Genomic DNA, 13,709 nt, shown 5'->3' with positions numbered 1-13,709 from the left:
GACTCAAATCGGGGAGGAAAAGAAATTGCAATTAGATTACTTTCCCAGACCGTTCAGCTCAGAGTTAAACCTGCAGGCACCCCAGGACTTCAAAGGAGGGTTGACACTCCTAAAAGAGACCAACCAGTGGAAACAAGTGCTGGAATCAAACTGCACCCCTGGCATATATCCAACTGCAACTGCAACTGTGTTCAAAATCATGTGATCAAAACTCCTTTTCCATTACTCATTTGCCAACTCAAGCCTTTTTCTTGAATTCGACTATTTATTGCTGACAGTAAAGCACTATGAGAGCACCATATATATATATATATATATATGTGTGTGTGTAGTGCCTGAGTACTGCTAAAGGCAGTCACTGTAAGAACAGGAAGTTTCTCAGGGCAAACATGTCACAAAGGAATCCTGAGATCACCCATACCTCGCATGGCATCCAATAACCAGGGCATGGCAGGTTACACATAAATGAACTACAAAGTTGTATTTGTACAGTCAGTGATATCACATTGTAAGAGTGCTGTACGGGAAATTCTACAAACATGTGGTTTCAGCTCAACAAATAACTCTCAATGTTATTTTCCTCAGTTCATGCAGCCAGAAACTGATATGATTTCTGGATTTCTGTAAAGGAACCGGAAGGGTTTTTTCAACTTTTGACTTTTCCAAGAAACGCTCCCCCTTGACTGAGGGCACGCACAGAACCCATCTTAGGGTCTGTGTGCACTATGCTTCTTTTTTTATTTTTATGAAGTTAACCGTTCACCTTATTTGAAAAAACAAATTTATTAAAGTCATTTTGGACTTAATTTCAGAAGATGTTTTCACAAAAACGTTTTAAGTAAAAGATTTTGTGGATAGCAGTAGATGAAATGAACACAATTAGCAGAATTCCTGTTATGGACATATATTAGCCCCGGCTTCCAAAACCATACAAACATTAAAAAACATGACGGAACTTTCACACACTCCAAATCCTGCATTTTCACTGTTCTTTGGAGCCAAGCAATCAGATAGATAGAGAAGAGAGGAAATCTCAACTGCGGTCAGAATGCAGGGAAACGGGTCAGACAGCCTGCACACAAAGCACACAGCCTGGAACGTGCATGGATCTTCTTGCCCAAACAAAACCTACCAAATAAGACATTTAACCAATCGGATGTGAAATCGGAGAATTCAAGGCAGCAAGAGTTGCAGCCAACTCTGCTGACGTGCACTTGAGCACCCACGCAGACACACGCATACGGCTAGTGTGTGATTTTGCACGTACATGGTGGTCAAGTAGTCAAGTGGAACAGGATTGGTTGTTTGCAAAATAATTAAGCGGAGCTTGCAAACGTACAGCATGCAATTATGAGGAGTTCCAGGTACAGCCATGTCTTAGGAAACAACCTATCTGCCCCAGTTTAGTTTTTCTGGGTCACGTCGTCAGTGAGATTGGGTGGGAGGTGGATTTCGCCGCTTGTTGTGCCTCGGAGATGCCCGGGGGCATGGGCGTGGGCCCCAGGTTCGGGCGTCAGCTCAATGCGCTCATGCCGCCTCCCTTTGGCCCCGCCACTTCTGATCACCTGATCAGTCCCGCCTGAAGGGGCGGGGCCTCTGTGGACCAGCCAATCCCATTTTCCGTCTGCGGTCCATCGGCCCTGCCCTCGTCTTCCTCGCCCGAGCTCTCCCCGCTGGCGGACCGGTCGGCCATTTCGGGTTCCTCCCTCCCTCGCTCCTTCATCCCCTTCTCGCCTGCCTTCCCGCTGACCACGCCGACGTCTCCGCTATCCTCTCGACTTTCCTCTGCAGTCTCCCCTTCCTCCTCTTCCTCATCCTCCCGCCCCCCTCCCTCCACCTCCTGACCGGGCGAGGTGTCAATGGTGAAGACGGGCGGGGCCTGGGCAACAGGTGTCGTGTCCATGTCTTCGGCCTGAGGCTCCACACTGCCCCCCAGAGGAAGAAAACAATCACACAAAGTAGCTTAGGAGAAAAAGAATCAGCAGGTTTTTGTTCAGTTTGAATTTCAAGTAGAATAATACTTTCTACTAATTCCAGAATTAAATTCCTTAGGAGCAGTACATACTTAGATTCCAATGCAATTTTTTTACTTCAGTTACAAGACACCAGCTGTGTAAAACAACACTGCATATACAGCACCATCTTAGCAAAGAGTTTAACTCCTGAATTTGAAAAATTACGGGTGTATCTTGCATTATTAACTATTTACTACTGCCATTTAATCATGACAGAATTTGAATAGAATACGGCAGAAAGAACCCTACCAAAGTAACTTTGATAAACACATTTTATTCATCCGCCCCTCAACATCCAGAGCGGGTAAACAAGCCGACCAGCAAAAACTGTGGCAGCCGGTTCTTTGCAGGCATTTATGCTAGATGGTGCAGACGAAGACACAGAAGTGCTGAGAAGCGAGAAGAATGCACCCTGTAACCCTGTGTCTTTTGGATTGTAAGAGAAGGAAGGCATTCCTGGCCAAGTGAGATCAGATAGGGCTCAGTGAGGCAGGTCCCTATCAGAGACACATGTGTAAATACTTTCCTTAACACCAGATTTACCAGTTTAACTCACTACGTTCCATGGAATTCTAGAAGACAAGCTAGAGCTTTGTTAGTTGGGGCACCTTTAGGGCCCCCTGGCACTCAGTGAGTTAAAGCCAGGGTTGGCCCCACTGCGCATCTCACTGGAAATGCCTGGCCTGTCCACCTGTACAGGAGGCGTTTCCAGAGAACCAGAAACACAAGAAAAAGAGCCAAATGTTTCCAGAGAAGCAGAAACAAAAAAACAAAAAAAAAGAGCGGAACATGCAATATGGGCTGAAGAAAGCAGGTTATTTTAAGAACAACCCCAGAGATTACATTAGAGAGGGAGGTACTTAGGGGCGACATGGCTCAGGCAGTAAGAGCTGTCATCTGGCAGTCGGAGGGTTGCCGGTTCGATCCCCCGCCCGGCTGTGTCGAAGTGTCCCTGAGCAAGACACCTAACCCCCAAATGCTCCTGACGAGCTGGTCGGGGCCTTGCATGGCAGCCAATCGCCGTCAGTGTGAATGTGTGTATGAATGGGTGAATGGAGAAGCATCAATTGTACAGCGCTTTGGATAAAGGCGCTATATAAATGCCTGCCATTTAGGTACTTCACAGGTACGCTCTACAGGTAATTATGCTATTGATATGGGCAATTATGCTATATTATCTGATAGTGACACCAAGTTAACTGACAAAATGCTTCCTTTCAGCTGGCAGCACTTGTGCAGATTGATGGGTGTAGGGTGATACAACAGCACATGCAGTGAGGTTACTTTTATCTTACCACCATGCCTCATATTTTCAGAAAGATGCCTTCTGAGAAAAGGATAACCACAGAATCGCCATTTTCACCACACACAAGCACCAAGCTTGGCACCAAGTACTCTTTTGCCGGTGAAAATAAGTCCAGATATCTAGTTAACTCAATTAAAGCTGTAGCATAACATCAACAGGCTTGGCAACCGTGGCTGCCAATGCAAGCCACATTTTACAGACGTAAGTACAACCAGGCCAAAAACCGGTATGAACTCCTCAATGGTCTAAACCCTGTCCCACTCCTCACCTTGATTGGCCAGTCACTCGCATCTTCTGCCACATGTAGTCCAGGAACATGGAGGCTTGCAGCAAGCGGCTGATCCTCTGCATGTGTCTGTCTGTAGGAATGGAGCCACATTACGGTCACCATGGAGGTATACAGCAGCTAAAAATAATAATAATAAAGGAGCCCAGACTTCTGGGAATTCTTATGCTTCTGTAACTTCTGCTTACGTAGTTCCTGCATCGATCACCCGATATGGATCTAAATACCCTCAAATTAGAACAGACAGTATCCACTCTAACCTCATATTCACGGTTTCATTTCAAAGCTGATGTGCTGGAGTGTAGAGCCAAAAGAACAGAAATTGTACCACTGTCCAAATACTTATGGACTTCACTGTATCCAAGGTCAAATAGTCATATTACAGTTGTCACATAGAATAGTCAGTCTCAAAGGAGTTATTTATGGACACAAAAAGCGACATTTTCTCCTACACACACGCATGTAGCACATGTATACGTATGCGTGCACACCCACACACCTGTGTAAGGAATGAGGGCTTCCAGAATGTTCCGAGCCCCCTGGTACTGCAGCAGGTCCTCAGGGGTGTGGTGCTTCAGCAGCACCTGCACCACGGCCTGGGCATCCAGACAGCTCCGCCCGTTAGTGTTCCACACCGCACAGTACCGCAGCACAGACTCTGCACGAGAAACACACACGCACGCACGCACGCACACATACACACACATATGCACACACATACGCAGGCACGCACACACACACACACACACACACACACACACACACGCGCACACACACACACACACACGAACACACACACACACGCACGCACGCACGCACGCACATACGCACACACGCACGCACGCATGCACGCACGCACACACGCAAACACGCACACATGAACATGAACACGCACACACACACACACGCACACGCACACACACAAACACACACGTATACATATACGTGCACACATGCACACACGTGCACACACGCGCACACACACACACAAATTATCAGAGCCATTTGTATTCTCTATCTACTTTTTCCTACCCTTCCTTTACCCTCCCTCAAACAGATCTACAGGAGACTCCAGTCAAGGGCCCTGAACCTGCAGCCTCCTGGTGAGGATAGGTCTGAACCTGCAGCCTCCTGGTGAGGATGGGTCTGAACCTGCAGCCTCCTGGTGAGGATGGGTCTGAACCTGCAGCCTCCTGGTGAGGATGGGTCTGAACCTGCAGCCTCCTGGTGAGGATGGGTCTGAACCTGCAGCCTCCTGGTGAGGATGGGCCTGAACCTGCAGCCTCCTGGTGAGGATGGGTCTGAACCTGCAGCCTCCTGGTGAGCAGCGGCTCTCACCTTTCTGGTCGCGTCTCAGCCTCAGCACAGTGCTCTCCAGCTGCTCATCGCCATCCCGCCCCTGCCGGATCTCTGTGGGAGGGACATATTTGCTTTTAAAAACGTTCTGCCATTTTGAGATTCAAAATGTATCGGCAAAGCAAGACTGTTAACCGTCAGAAGACAGAAAGAGAAAGAAGAGAGGAACGAGCTAGCAGACGTAGCAGAATGAGCTACCCAGCAGCCCAGTTCCCTAAGCTCTGGCTGTGACTGAATGAGCCGGTACCTTTAATGACCCGGAGTGCGGTGTGAGGCTGGTCCAGGGATATGGCCAGGCCTAGGGCCTTCAGGAACTTCTTCTCCTGGAGGAGGTTGGACAGCTCCTGCTGCCTGCAAAACACCCCAGCAACACCACCACCGTTTACAGGGCAACAGGATTGCAGGAGACCTGGCCTATGGACCACCTTCTGCACTGACATCACACCTGGGTCAAATACGTAACCGTTTTGGATTCAAATACTTTTCTACGCATTGTTGAGCTTGTCTAGTGTAATGGAGCCTATGAAATACTCTCAAAACGTGAAAACCTTGCCTTCTTGTCCTCTTGGTTAGCTCAATTGCACTAGGCAAGATTAATCGAGTACAGAAAAGCATTTGATTGCATTATATATTTGACCCAGGACTGAATGCCATAGCAACTGATATTTTGCAGACAGAAACAGTTTCATGGGAATATAGTTTGAAATACATGGAATGTAGTGTGGTTTCAGCACAGTTTTCTAAGGTGCTACAAAAATGAATACAATGCTTATCTTCCCAATGACCGTGCCGACTCACTTCAGAATCTGATCCTCCTGCTTGGCCTGCTCTTCTGCAAGCTCGACCTCAGAGACGTCCTAAAAGAGAGCACGGAAACAGAGAAACGGGTCGAGCGGGCAAGCATACCAATCGCGCAACCTGCTCAATCAAGCACACAGATCACATGCCCCTATAGCCACATCATCACAGGGCACATCGCATATCAACCCACAGGAACCCATTTAATATTAAACATTCCAGCGCCAAAAACCTCACTACTGCACAAAAACCTCACCACTGTCTAATAATATTCAACTATCAACAGAAATATTCGCAATACTGTATATTTTCATGCAATTTTATTGGGGAAACGTAAATACAGTCAGATTCAGATTTTATTTATGTCCTTGTACATTTGAGAAGCAAGGAAACCCAATGCACTTCACACTGAAACCCATAGCACAAAATTGTGGATGGATTACACAAGCATGCATAAAAACAGTGCACGTAGGATTGGTCTTGCATAAGACACAGAACTGAGTGTCTGAGGCACCAAGCATGCCATTAAAGTGAAGAATTTCACACGATATCCTCTATAATGCTTCACTCCACCAGTTTATGTAATGACAGCACAAACATGATCTACTAAACAGGAAACAGCCAATCAGTTTAGAAACTGCACACTACAGAGCCAGTCTGATAGATGCTATTGTTGATTGTCGCCATTGTGTCATGACATCTTCGCTCAGTCGGAGCTTAGCGTTTCTTTTTTGCAGTCCCTAATACACACCGCACATGCGTCACCATCTTTGTGCTATCCAGCCAAATGTTGTGTTTTCACACATTCCAAAAATTAGTTAGGTGGGTGAAAATAATCATAGGTCAGTTGCATAACTTATTCATCTCTTAGCAGGCAGGAAAAAACCCACAAACCCAACCACTGAAGGGCATGCTGACAGACAGGTATGTTTCCGCAACAAGGTTTCTAGGCCATACAAAAGCAGAGTGCCAGGGGATGACAGGAGCCACACATTCAAGTTTAAGCATTCAGCAGATGCCTTTATCCAGTGACTTACGTAAGTGCATACAAAAAGCTTTATAAAACAAAGAGCTAAGATGCCAAATCATTACTCACAACTGATCTTAGCCGTGATAACACAAAACTAAAACTGCACGACGTAGAAATACTGGGGCCGATATCAATCACAGAAACTCAGTAAGTCCAATAAATACCAAAAAAAGTCAAATACCTAATTAAGTAGTCACTGAGTGTATTTGACTGACCATATTTACATAGTTTTGCATTAAAACACAAAAGCAAACTGTAACCGTTGCCACATTCATAAAAGCAGATTATGAGCACAGGCATCAACGTAAGGAAGGAAAAAGCTTATTTGTAAAAGCAAATGTGTAAACTTTATTACAAAGCAGAGAGCTTTTAAACATCGAGATAATAAACGTGTAATTAAGGCATGCATTACCTACTACTGCAAAAAATAAACTTTATATTCAGGCATGTTATAAGATACGCTGCAGGGACAAAAGCTATGCATTTCAAATACAGTGGTGTGAAAAAGTGTTTGCCCCCTTTCTGATTTCTTAATTATTATTATAATTTTTTTTTTTTTTTTTTTTTTTTTGCATGTTTGTCACACTTAAATGTTTCAGATCATCAAACAAATTGTAATACTAGTCAAAGACAACACAAGTAAACACAAATGAAGGTTTTTATTATTAAGGGAGAAAAAAAATCCAAACCTACATGGCCCTGTGTGGAAAAAGTGATTGCCCCCTCCCGTTAAAACATAACTTAACTGTGATCTATCAAACCTGAGTTCAATTTCTCTAGCCACACCCAGGCCTGATTACTGCCACACCTGTTCTCAATCAAGAAATCACTTAAATAGGACCTGCCTGACAAAGTGAAGTCGACCAAATGATCCTCAAAAGCTAGACATCATGCCGAAATCTAAAGAAATTCAGGAACAAATGAGAAAGAAAGTAATTGAGATCTATCAGTCTGGAAAAGGTTATAAAGCCATTTCTAAAGCTTTGGGACTCCAGCGAACCACAGTGAGAGCCATTATCCACAAATGGCGAAAACATGGAACAGTGGTGAACCTTCCCAGGAGTGGCCGGCCGACCAAAATTACCCCAAGAGCGCAGCAACAACTCATCCAAGAAGTCACAAAAGACCCCACAACAACATCAAAAGAACTGCAGGCCTCACTTGCCTCAGTTAAGGTCAGTGTTCATGACTCCACCATAAGAAAGAGACTGGGCAAAAATGGCATGCATGGCAGAGTTCCAAGACGAAAACCACTGCTGAGCAAAAAGAACATTAAGACTCGTCTCAATTTTGCGAGAAAACATCTTGATATTCCCCAAGACTTTTGGGAAAATACTCTGTGGTCTGACGAGACAAAAGTTGAACTTTTTGGAAGTTGTGTGTCCCATTACATCTGGCGTAAAAGTAACACCGCATTTCAGAAAAAGAACATCATACCAACAGTAAAATATGGCGGTGGTAGTGTGATGGTCTGGGGCTGTTTTGCTGCTTCAGGACCTGGAAGACTTGCTGTGATAAATGGAACCATGAATTCTGCTGTCTACCAAAAAATCCTGAAGGAGAATGTCCGGCCATCTGTTTCGTGACCTCAAGCTGAAACGAACTTGGGTTCTGCAGCAGGACAATGATCCAAAACACACCAGCAAGTCCACCTCTGAATAGCTGAAGAAAAACTAAATGAAGACTTTGGAGTGGCCTAGTCAAAGTCCTGACCTGAATCCTATTGAGATGCTGTGGCATGACCTTAAAAAGGCGGTTCATGCTCGAAAACCCTCCAATGTGGCTGAATTACAACAATTCCTCCACAGCGCTGTAAGAGACTCATTGCAAGTTATCGCAAACGCTTGATTGCAGTTGTTGCTGCTAAGGGTGGCCCAACCAGTTATTAGGTTTAGGGGGCAATCACTTTTTCACACAGGGCCATTTTTTTAATAATAAAAACCTTCATTTAAAAACTGCATTTTGTGTTTACTGGTGTTGTCTTTGACTAATATTTAAATTTTTTTGATGATCGGAAACATTTAAGTGTGACAAACATGCAAAAAAATAAGAAATCAGGAAGGGGGCAAACACTTTTTCACACCACTGTATCTTTTCAAAAATGTAATTCCAGTGTATAATTGTACCTGTTGACAAATGCAGAAGGGTAAGTTATGATTTAGTGTCGTTTAATTGCTGGGGAGGGACACAAATCCGCATACCAATAACGCACAAGAATTATGCAAACAACACCTCTTATCAGCCTATGTGGTAATAAAGAGAAGGTGTATGATTGAATCAGTAAACAGACGTGCGAAGAGAAGAGATTGCTACTGTGATGCACTGGTGGTGCAATCAAGAACCGCTCAAACACACACACACACACACAATTTCTTCCTGGCAGGAAAGGGCTGGCACGGGACACAACCTCACGGGGTGAGGTTATGGGACATTAAAAAACAGGAAAGGCATTGGGTTGGATACCCACATTCTGCCTGTACTGCTGCCTATTCCAGTTACAGACAGCATCCACTTTCTTACTGGTACAGCTGGCAGAGATCTGATCTTATCTCCTGCACCCATATCAGGGCATGTATCTGCAGCGGGTGAAGACCGGCTGGTTTGCTAGAAAGTACAGCCAGGTGCAGTGAAGCGAAGGCCTCACAGCAGGGTACCGTGACAACACTACGGCAACACAACCCTCATGCTCAAAATAACGAAGTTAGCTAGGTGCGATTTCGCCTTTAGCGGACTTGTCATTGGGCGAGTGAGCGAACCGGATTTTAAATCTCACCTTGGGCAAGTCATTACATATCACGGCACAGCAGTAGGCATAGTTGCAACAATAGCCCTCTTTCCAGGATCGAGGGAATGATAACTGTCCACGTTGAGCAAACGAGGTGGCAGATTTAGGGTGGGGGGCTAGGGTGAGGAATTACAGGGTTAGGGCTTAGGGGTAGGGCACAGGAGCTGGATTTAGGGAATAGGGGCTACTGTACAGTAGGGGCGGCCTGTAGCGTAGTGGTTAAGGTACACGGGACTGGGACACGCAAGGTCGGCGGTTCGATCCCCGGTGTAGCCACAATAAGATCCACACAGCCGTTGGGCCCTTGAGCAAGGCCCTTAACCCTGCAGTGCTCCAGGGGAGGATTGTCTCCTGCTTAGTCTAAATCAACTGTAAGTTCTGGATAAGAGCGTCTGCCAAATGCCATTAATGTAATATAATACCTACAGGCAGGTCACACTGCAGCCTGATGGTGGAGGTAGTGTGGCGGGGAGACCATGTTCACGGTTTCGGGGATAAGGGTTATGTTAGAGTCCTGACCTGCCACAGCATGATGTTGGAGTCGGCTGAGCCGGTCACAGTCAGGTTGTCCTTGCGGTTGGCGTGGAGGCCCCACACCTTGTCCTGGTGGCCGTCCAGAGTCTTCACACACTCGTTGGTCTTTATGGTCCACAGTTTGACCAGACCGTCAGAACCACTGGGGACACAAAAAGCAAACCCTTTTACAACCCCCCAAAAAAAACAAAAAAATAATTCTTTAATTTATTCAAAAATAAATTTGAGTCCTTCATTACCTCAGCAGACCATGTAATTTTTACAGTGAGACTGTGCCTTCTGCAAATTCGATAGCAGCATGGCTTTGCCAAAGACATGGCCCATTATCATAAATAAGCGGGCATTCATTTCAACATTATTATTATTTTTTTAACACTGCTTTTATGTAATCTATGTAACTGACTGAATTACGCCTGCTACGTGTATTGTGTGAAGTGCGCTATATAAGAACACAATTGATTGATTGAACCTTAAACGTACACACACATGTAGAAATACAGGGGAACATTTTGTGCAGTTAATGACACTGTACATGTGTCACAATGCAAGTTGGTCAAGATGCCTGCGTTGTGAGTCAGAATTTGCTCAGGAGCAGTTTCTGCAGGTGGGGAGGGAGAGGGCAATGGAGGTAGAAAAGGAGAGGAAAAGGGAGGAGAAAAATACCTGGTTAGCAGTTGACTCCCGCGGCTCACGAAGATGACTTTGAGCACAGAGGCGTCGTGCCCTTCAAACGTCTGTGAGGATGAACCAGAGAAAGGGAAACCATGAGCCAAAAGACTTGCCTCAAGCAATTTCAAAGAATGATGTCGCAATCTGTGATTCTGTGATTTCAAAATGATTAACCTAAAACAAAGATTTTGGGGTTGTGATGGGACATTGTTGAGGGTGTTTAATGGCATGATAAATGGTCTGAAAAAGTGCAATCATACAAAGGGGGGCAGTGCTCTGTGTGTGTCTGTATATAAATGTGTGTGTGTGCGCGTTTGAGTGTGTGTGTGTGTGTGTGTGTGTGTGTGTGTGTGTGTGTGTGTGTGTTGGGGGGGGGGGGGGTAAAAAGAGGTTACGTTGGGGTATGGGCATACAGACAAGGGTGATTTTAGTTTTGATTTAATTTATCTGTTTTTATTTCTATTCTATTTACAGTTTCCCCTGCCATTTAAGTTTAGTCTCAGTTCAGTTTTATGAGTAGCTGGACATTTTTATTTCAGTTTCTGTTTTGAAGAACCATTTCTATTTACTTTCAGTTCAGTTTTTCTTTTTTTTAATCCACAATTACATGTCATATTCCGTGCCCATAAAAACATTTCAAGGAATGCAAGAAAAAAAGAAAATCTGTGTTTTACACTACTAGCTTGTTCACGTGCTTTCTGAGATAAACAACTATTGCTGCCATAATATGCCAACTCACAACAGCAGAATAAATACAGTGGGCTCCAAACTTATTTGCACCCTTAAAAATACTTTAAAAAATAGACAATATAATTATTATAATTTTCAGATGAACTAAAAAATGTTAATATGAAAAATATCATACTTTATTAATGTTTCAAAGAAACCAACCAAAATCAAGCATTCATTTAATAAAAAATTCATTTCACCAAAATCAAGGTTTTAATTTCAATAATTATTGGCACCACTGGTTTATTACTTGGTGCATCCACCTCTGACAGGAATAACAGAATGGAGTTTTTTCTTGTTGTGCTTGACAAGGTTAACACATTTGGATTTTGGACCATTCCTCTACAAATATCCTTGCAAGATCCTTCAAATTCTTGGGTTTGCATCCATCAACTATGTTCTTCAGCTCAGCCTACAGGTTTTTCGATTGGAATGAGATCCGGGGACTAAGATGGCCATTGCTGGACATAGATTTTGTTGTCACAGAACCAGTTCTGTGTGGATTTCGAGGTATGCTTTGCGTCACTGTCTTGCTGGAAAGTCCACCGACAGTCAAGTCTCGTGGCAGAGACAACCAAATTGTCAGATCTTACCAGGATGAAAAGTCCATGGACATACTTTTGCAGATGTGTGTCAACGTCAGAAACACAATCTCGTACGTGGAGAAATCTGATTACTGCACGCGTGCAGAAGTCTCTGGAAAGACACGCGTTGGCAAGGAAAATTCTCAGGACCGTCACACCCCAGATTTCACAAAAATTTCAACAGGTCGGATAGCTTTGAGAAACTCCCTTTTCATGCAGCTTTGTGACTAATAGTAAACTATGGTTCTGTTCAACAGCCCCAGGGCATATATACAGAAGGTATTCAGACCCCTTCACTTTTTGCACTTTATTGCTTTGTAGATTTAATTTTAAGTTGATAAATTGCCATTTTTGCCCATCAATCTACACTCAATAACCCAAAATGACAAAGTGAAGACATGGCATTCATTCCCCATGGGGTTTGGATGAATGAGGTTCTACTGTCTCTACATATTCATCCAGGAGAGGGGATCGAGTAGACCTCACCAGCACTGCTTCCTCGCCCGAGGGTGTCGGCCAGGGTATGATGGGAAGGGTCGGGAGGGTATCCCTGTCCAACCTACTAGATCTGATGTTCAGGAGAGTTTGTCGGTCATATGCAAATGTGGCAGGAACGTTGAGGAAAGCTATCCGACCTGTTGAATTTTCTGTGAAATCTGGGGTGTGTTGGTAGTGAACCGTTCTTTCCCTTGAGATATCTGCACGTGAGGGACGATCAAAGATTTCTGCACGTTGTTTTCCGACAACCCACAATGCCCGCAATTGGCCAGGTACAGCCTGTTTATGGACTTTCCCATTAGAATATCTGGCACCGATATACTCAGTCACATCCGATAAACATAACGTCAAAACAGTATGGTGACGTACTGGTTCCGGAAGTATAAATGCCATTCATATTCGGCATAGAGAACTTGAAACAAAAACGGACATACCGCGCAAAATTACGATGAGAACATTCAGCACCATCTTGTCAGACTTGTTAGATTGCATGAAGGTCTCAACAAGCTTGACATGAATGGATTTTGTTGACGTTAAATGAGACTGAACTGAAATGATTATACATACATCCTGCCTCTCTGTAGGCTCTCCATTTTGACATCTTTTCCCTCAACCTCCTTGCGTGATTTCTTTGTGTGAGGCGAGTTGAAAAATAGGTGGGATTCTTTCCTTTCAGCTTGATGCCACAAATGTAGCTTGCAGTAGTAACTAGATGCTTGCTTTTATCGGTAACACTCTTGCATTCACAATGTTCCCAAACATTACCCTTTTACAACCACCAGATGCCCAAGAGCTTGTGGTTGTCTCCACTACGAAAAGTGTTTTTTTTGGGGTTTTTTTTTACAAAAATGTGTCAATGCAGAACATTGTCATTGCCCATTGCTTCAATTCACTTTTCTAAGTGTTTATCCTACATTGCCCATCTCTCAATTACTCTGCGTCAGTCCCAGTTCTAGACATTCACAGGATTTAATGGGGCACTTTTTATTCAGAGCAGTGTTTTTTTTGTTCTGGACTAGAGCACATTGGATTTAAAATGAAACAAATATGAGGTTACGGTTAGCTCTGATTTGAGGATATTTACATCCATATTGTGTGATCTGTGGCTTTATTTTATAC

General features: G+C 44.2%; 1 protein-coding gene across 1 annotated transcript in view; it reads right to left on the bottom strand.

Moving 5' to 3' along the window:
* Positions 1-764: 764 nt before the first annotated feature.
* tbl3 (transducin beta like 3) overlaps positions 765-13,709 on the bottom strand; it is a 24,036-nt gene continuing 11,091 nt past the window's right edge. The window contains exons 16-23 of the mRNA XM_061224555.1: positions 10,774-10,844; positions 10,096-10,252; positions 5,762-5,820; positions 5,211-5,314; positions 4,946-5,017; positions 4,107-4,265; positions 3,590-3,680; positions 765-1,925 (exon numbers count right to left, since the gene is read on the bottom strand). Coding sequence (XP_061080539.1) covers positions 1,562-1,925; positions 3,590-3,680; positions 4,107-4,265; positions 4,946-5,017; positions 5,211-5,314; positions 5,762-5,820; positions 10,096-10,252; positions 10,774-10,844 — 1,077 coding nt within the window. The 3' untranslated portion in view covers positions 765-1,561. The remainder of the gene's footprint in view (positions 1,926-3,589; positions 3,681-4,106; positions 4,266-4,945; positions 5,018-5,210; positions 5,315-5,761; positions 5,821-10,095; positions 10,253-10,773; positions 10,845-13,709) is intronic.

The sequence above is a fragment of the Conger conger genome, chromosome 16, assembly GCF_963514075.1.
Source record: "Conger conger chromosome 16, fConCon1.1, whole genome shotgun sequence".
Lineage (NCBI taxonomy): Eukaryota > Metazoa > Chordata > Actinopteri > Anguilliformes > Congridae > Conger > Conger conger.
This window is presented reverse-complemented; position numbering and strand designations above follow the sequence as displayed.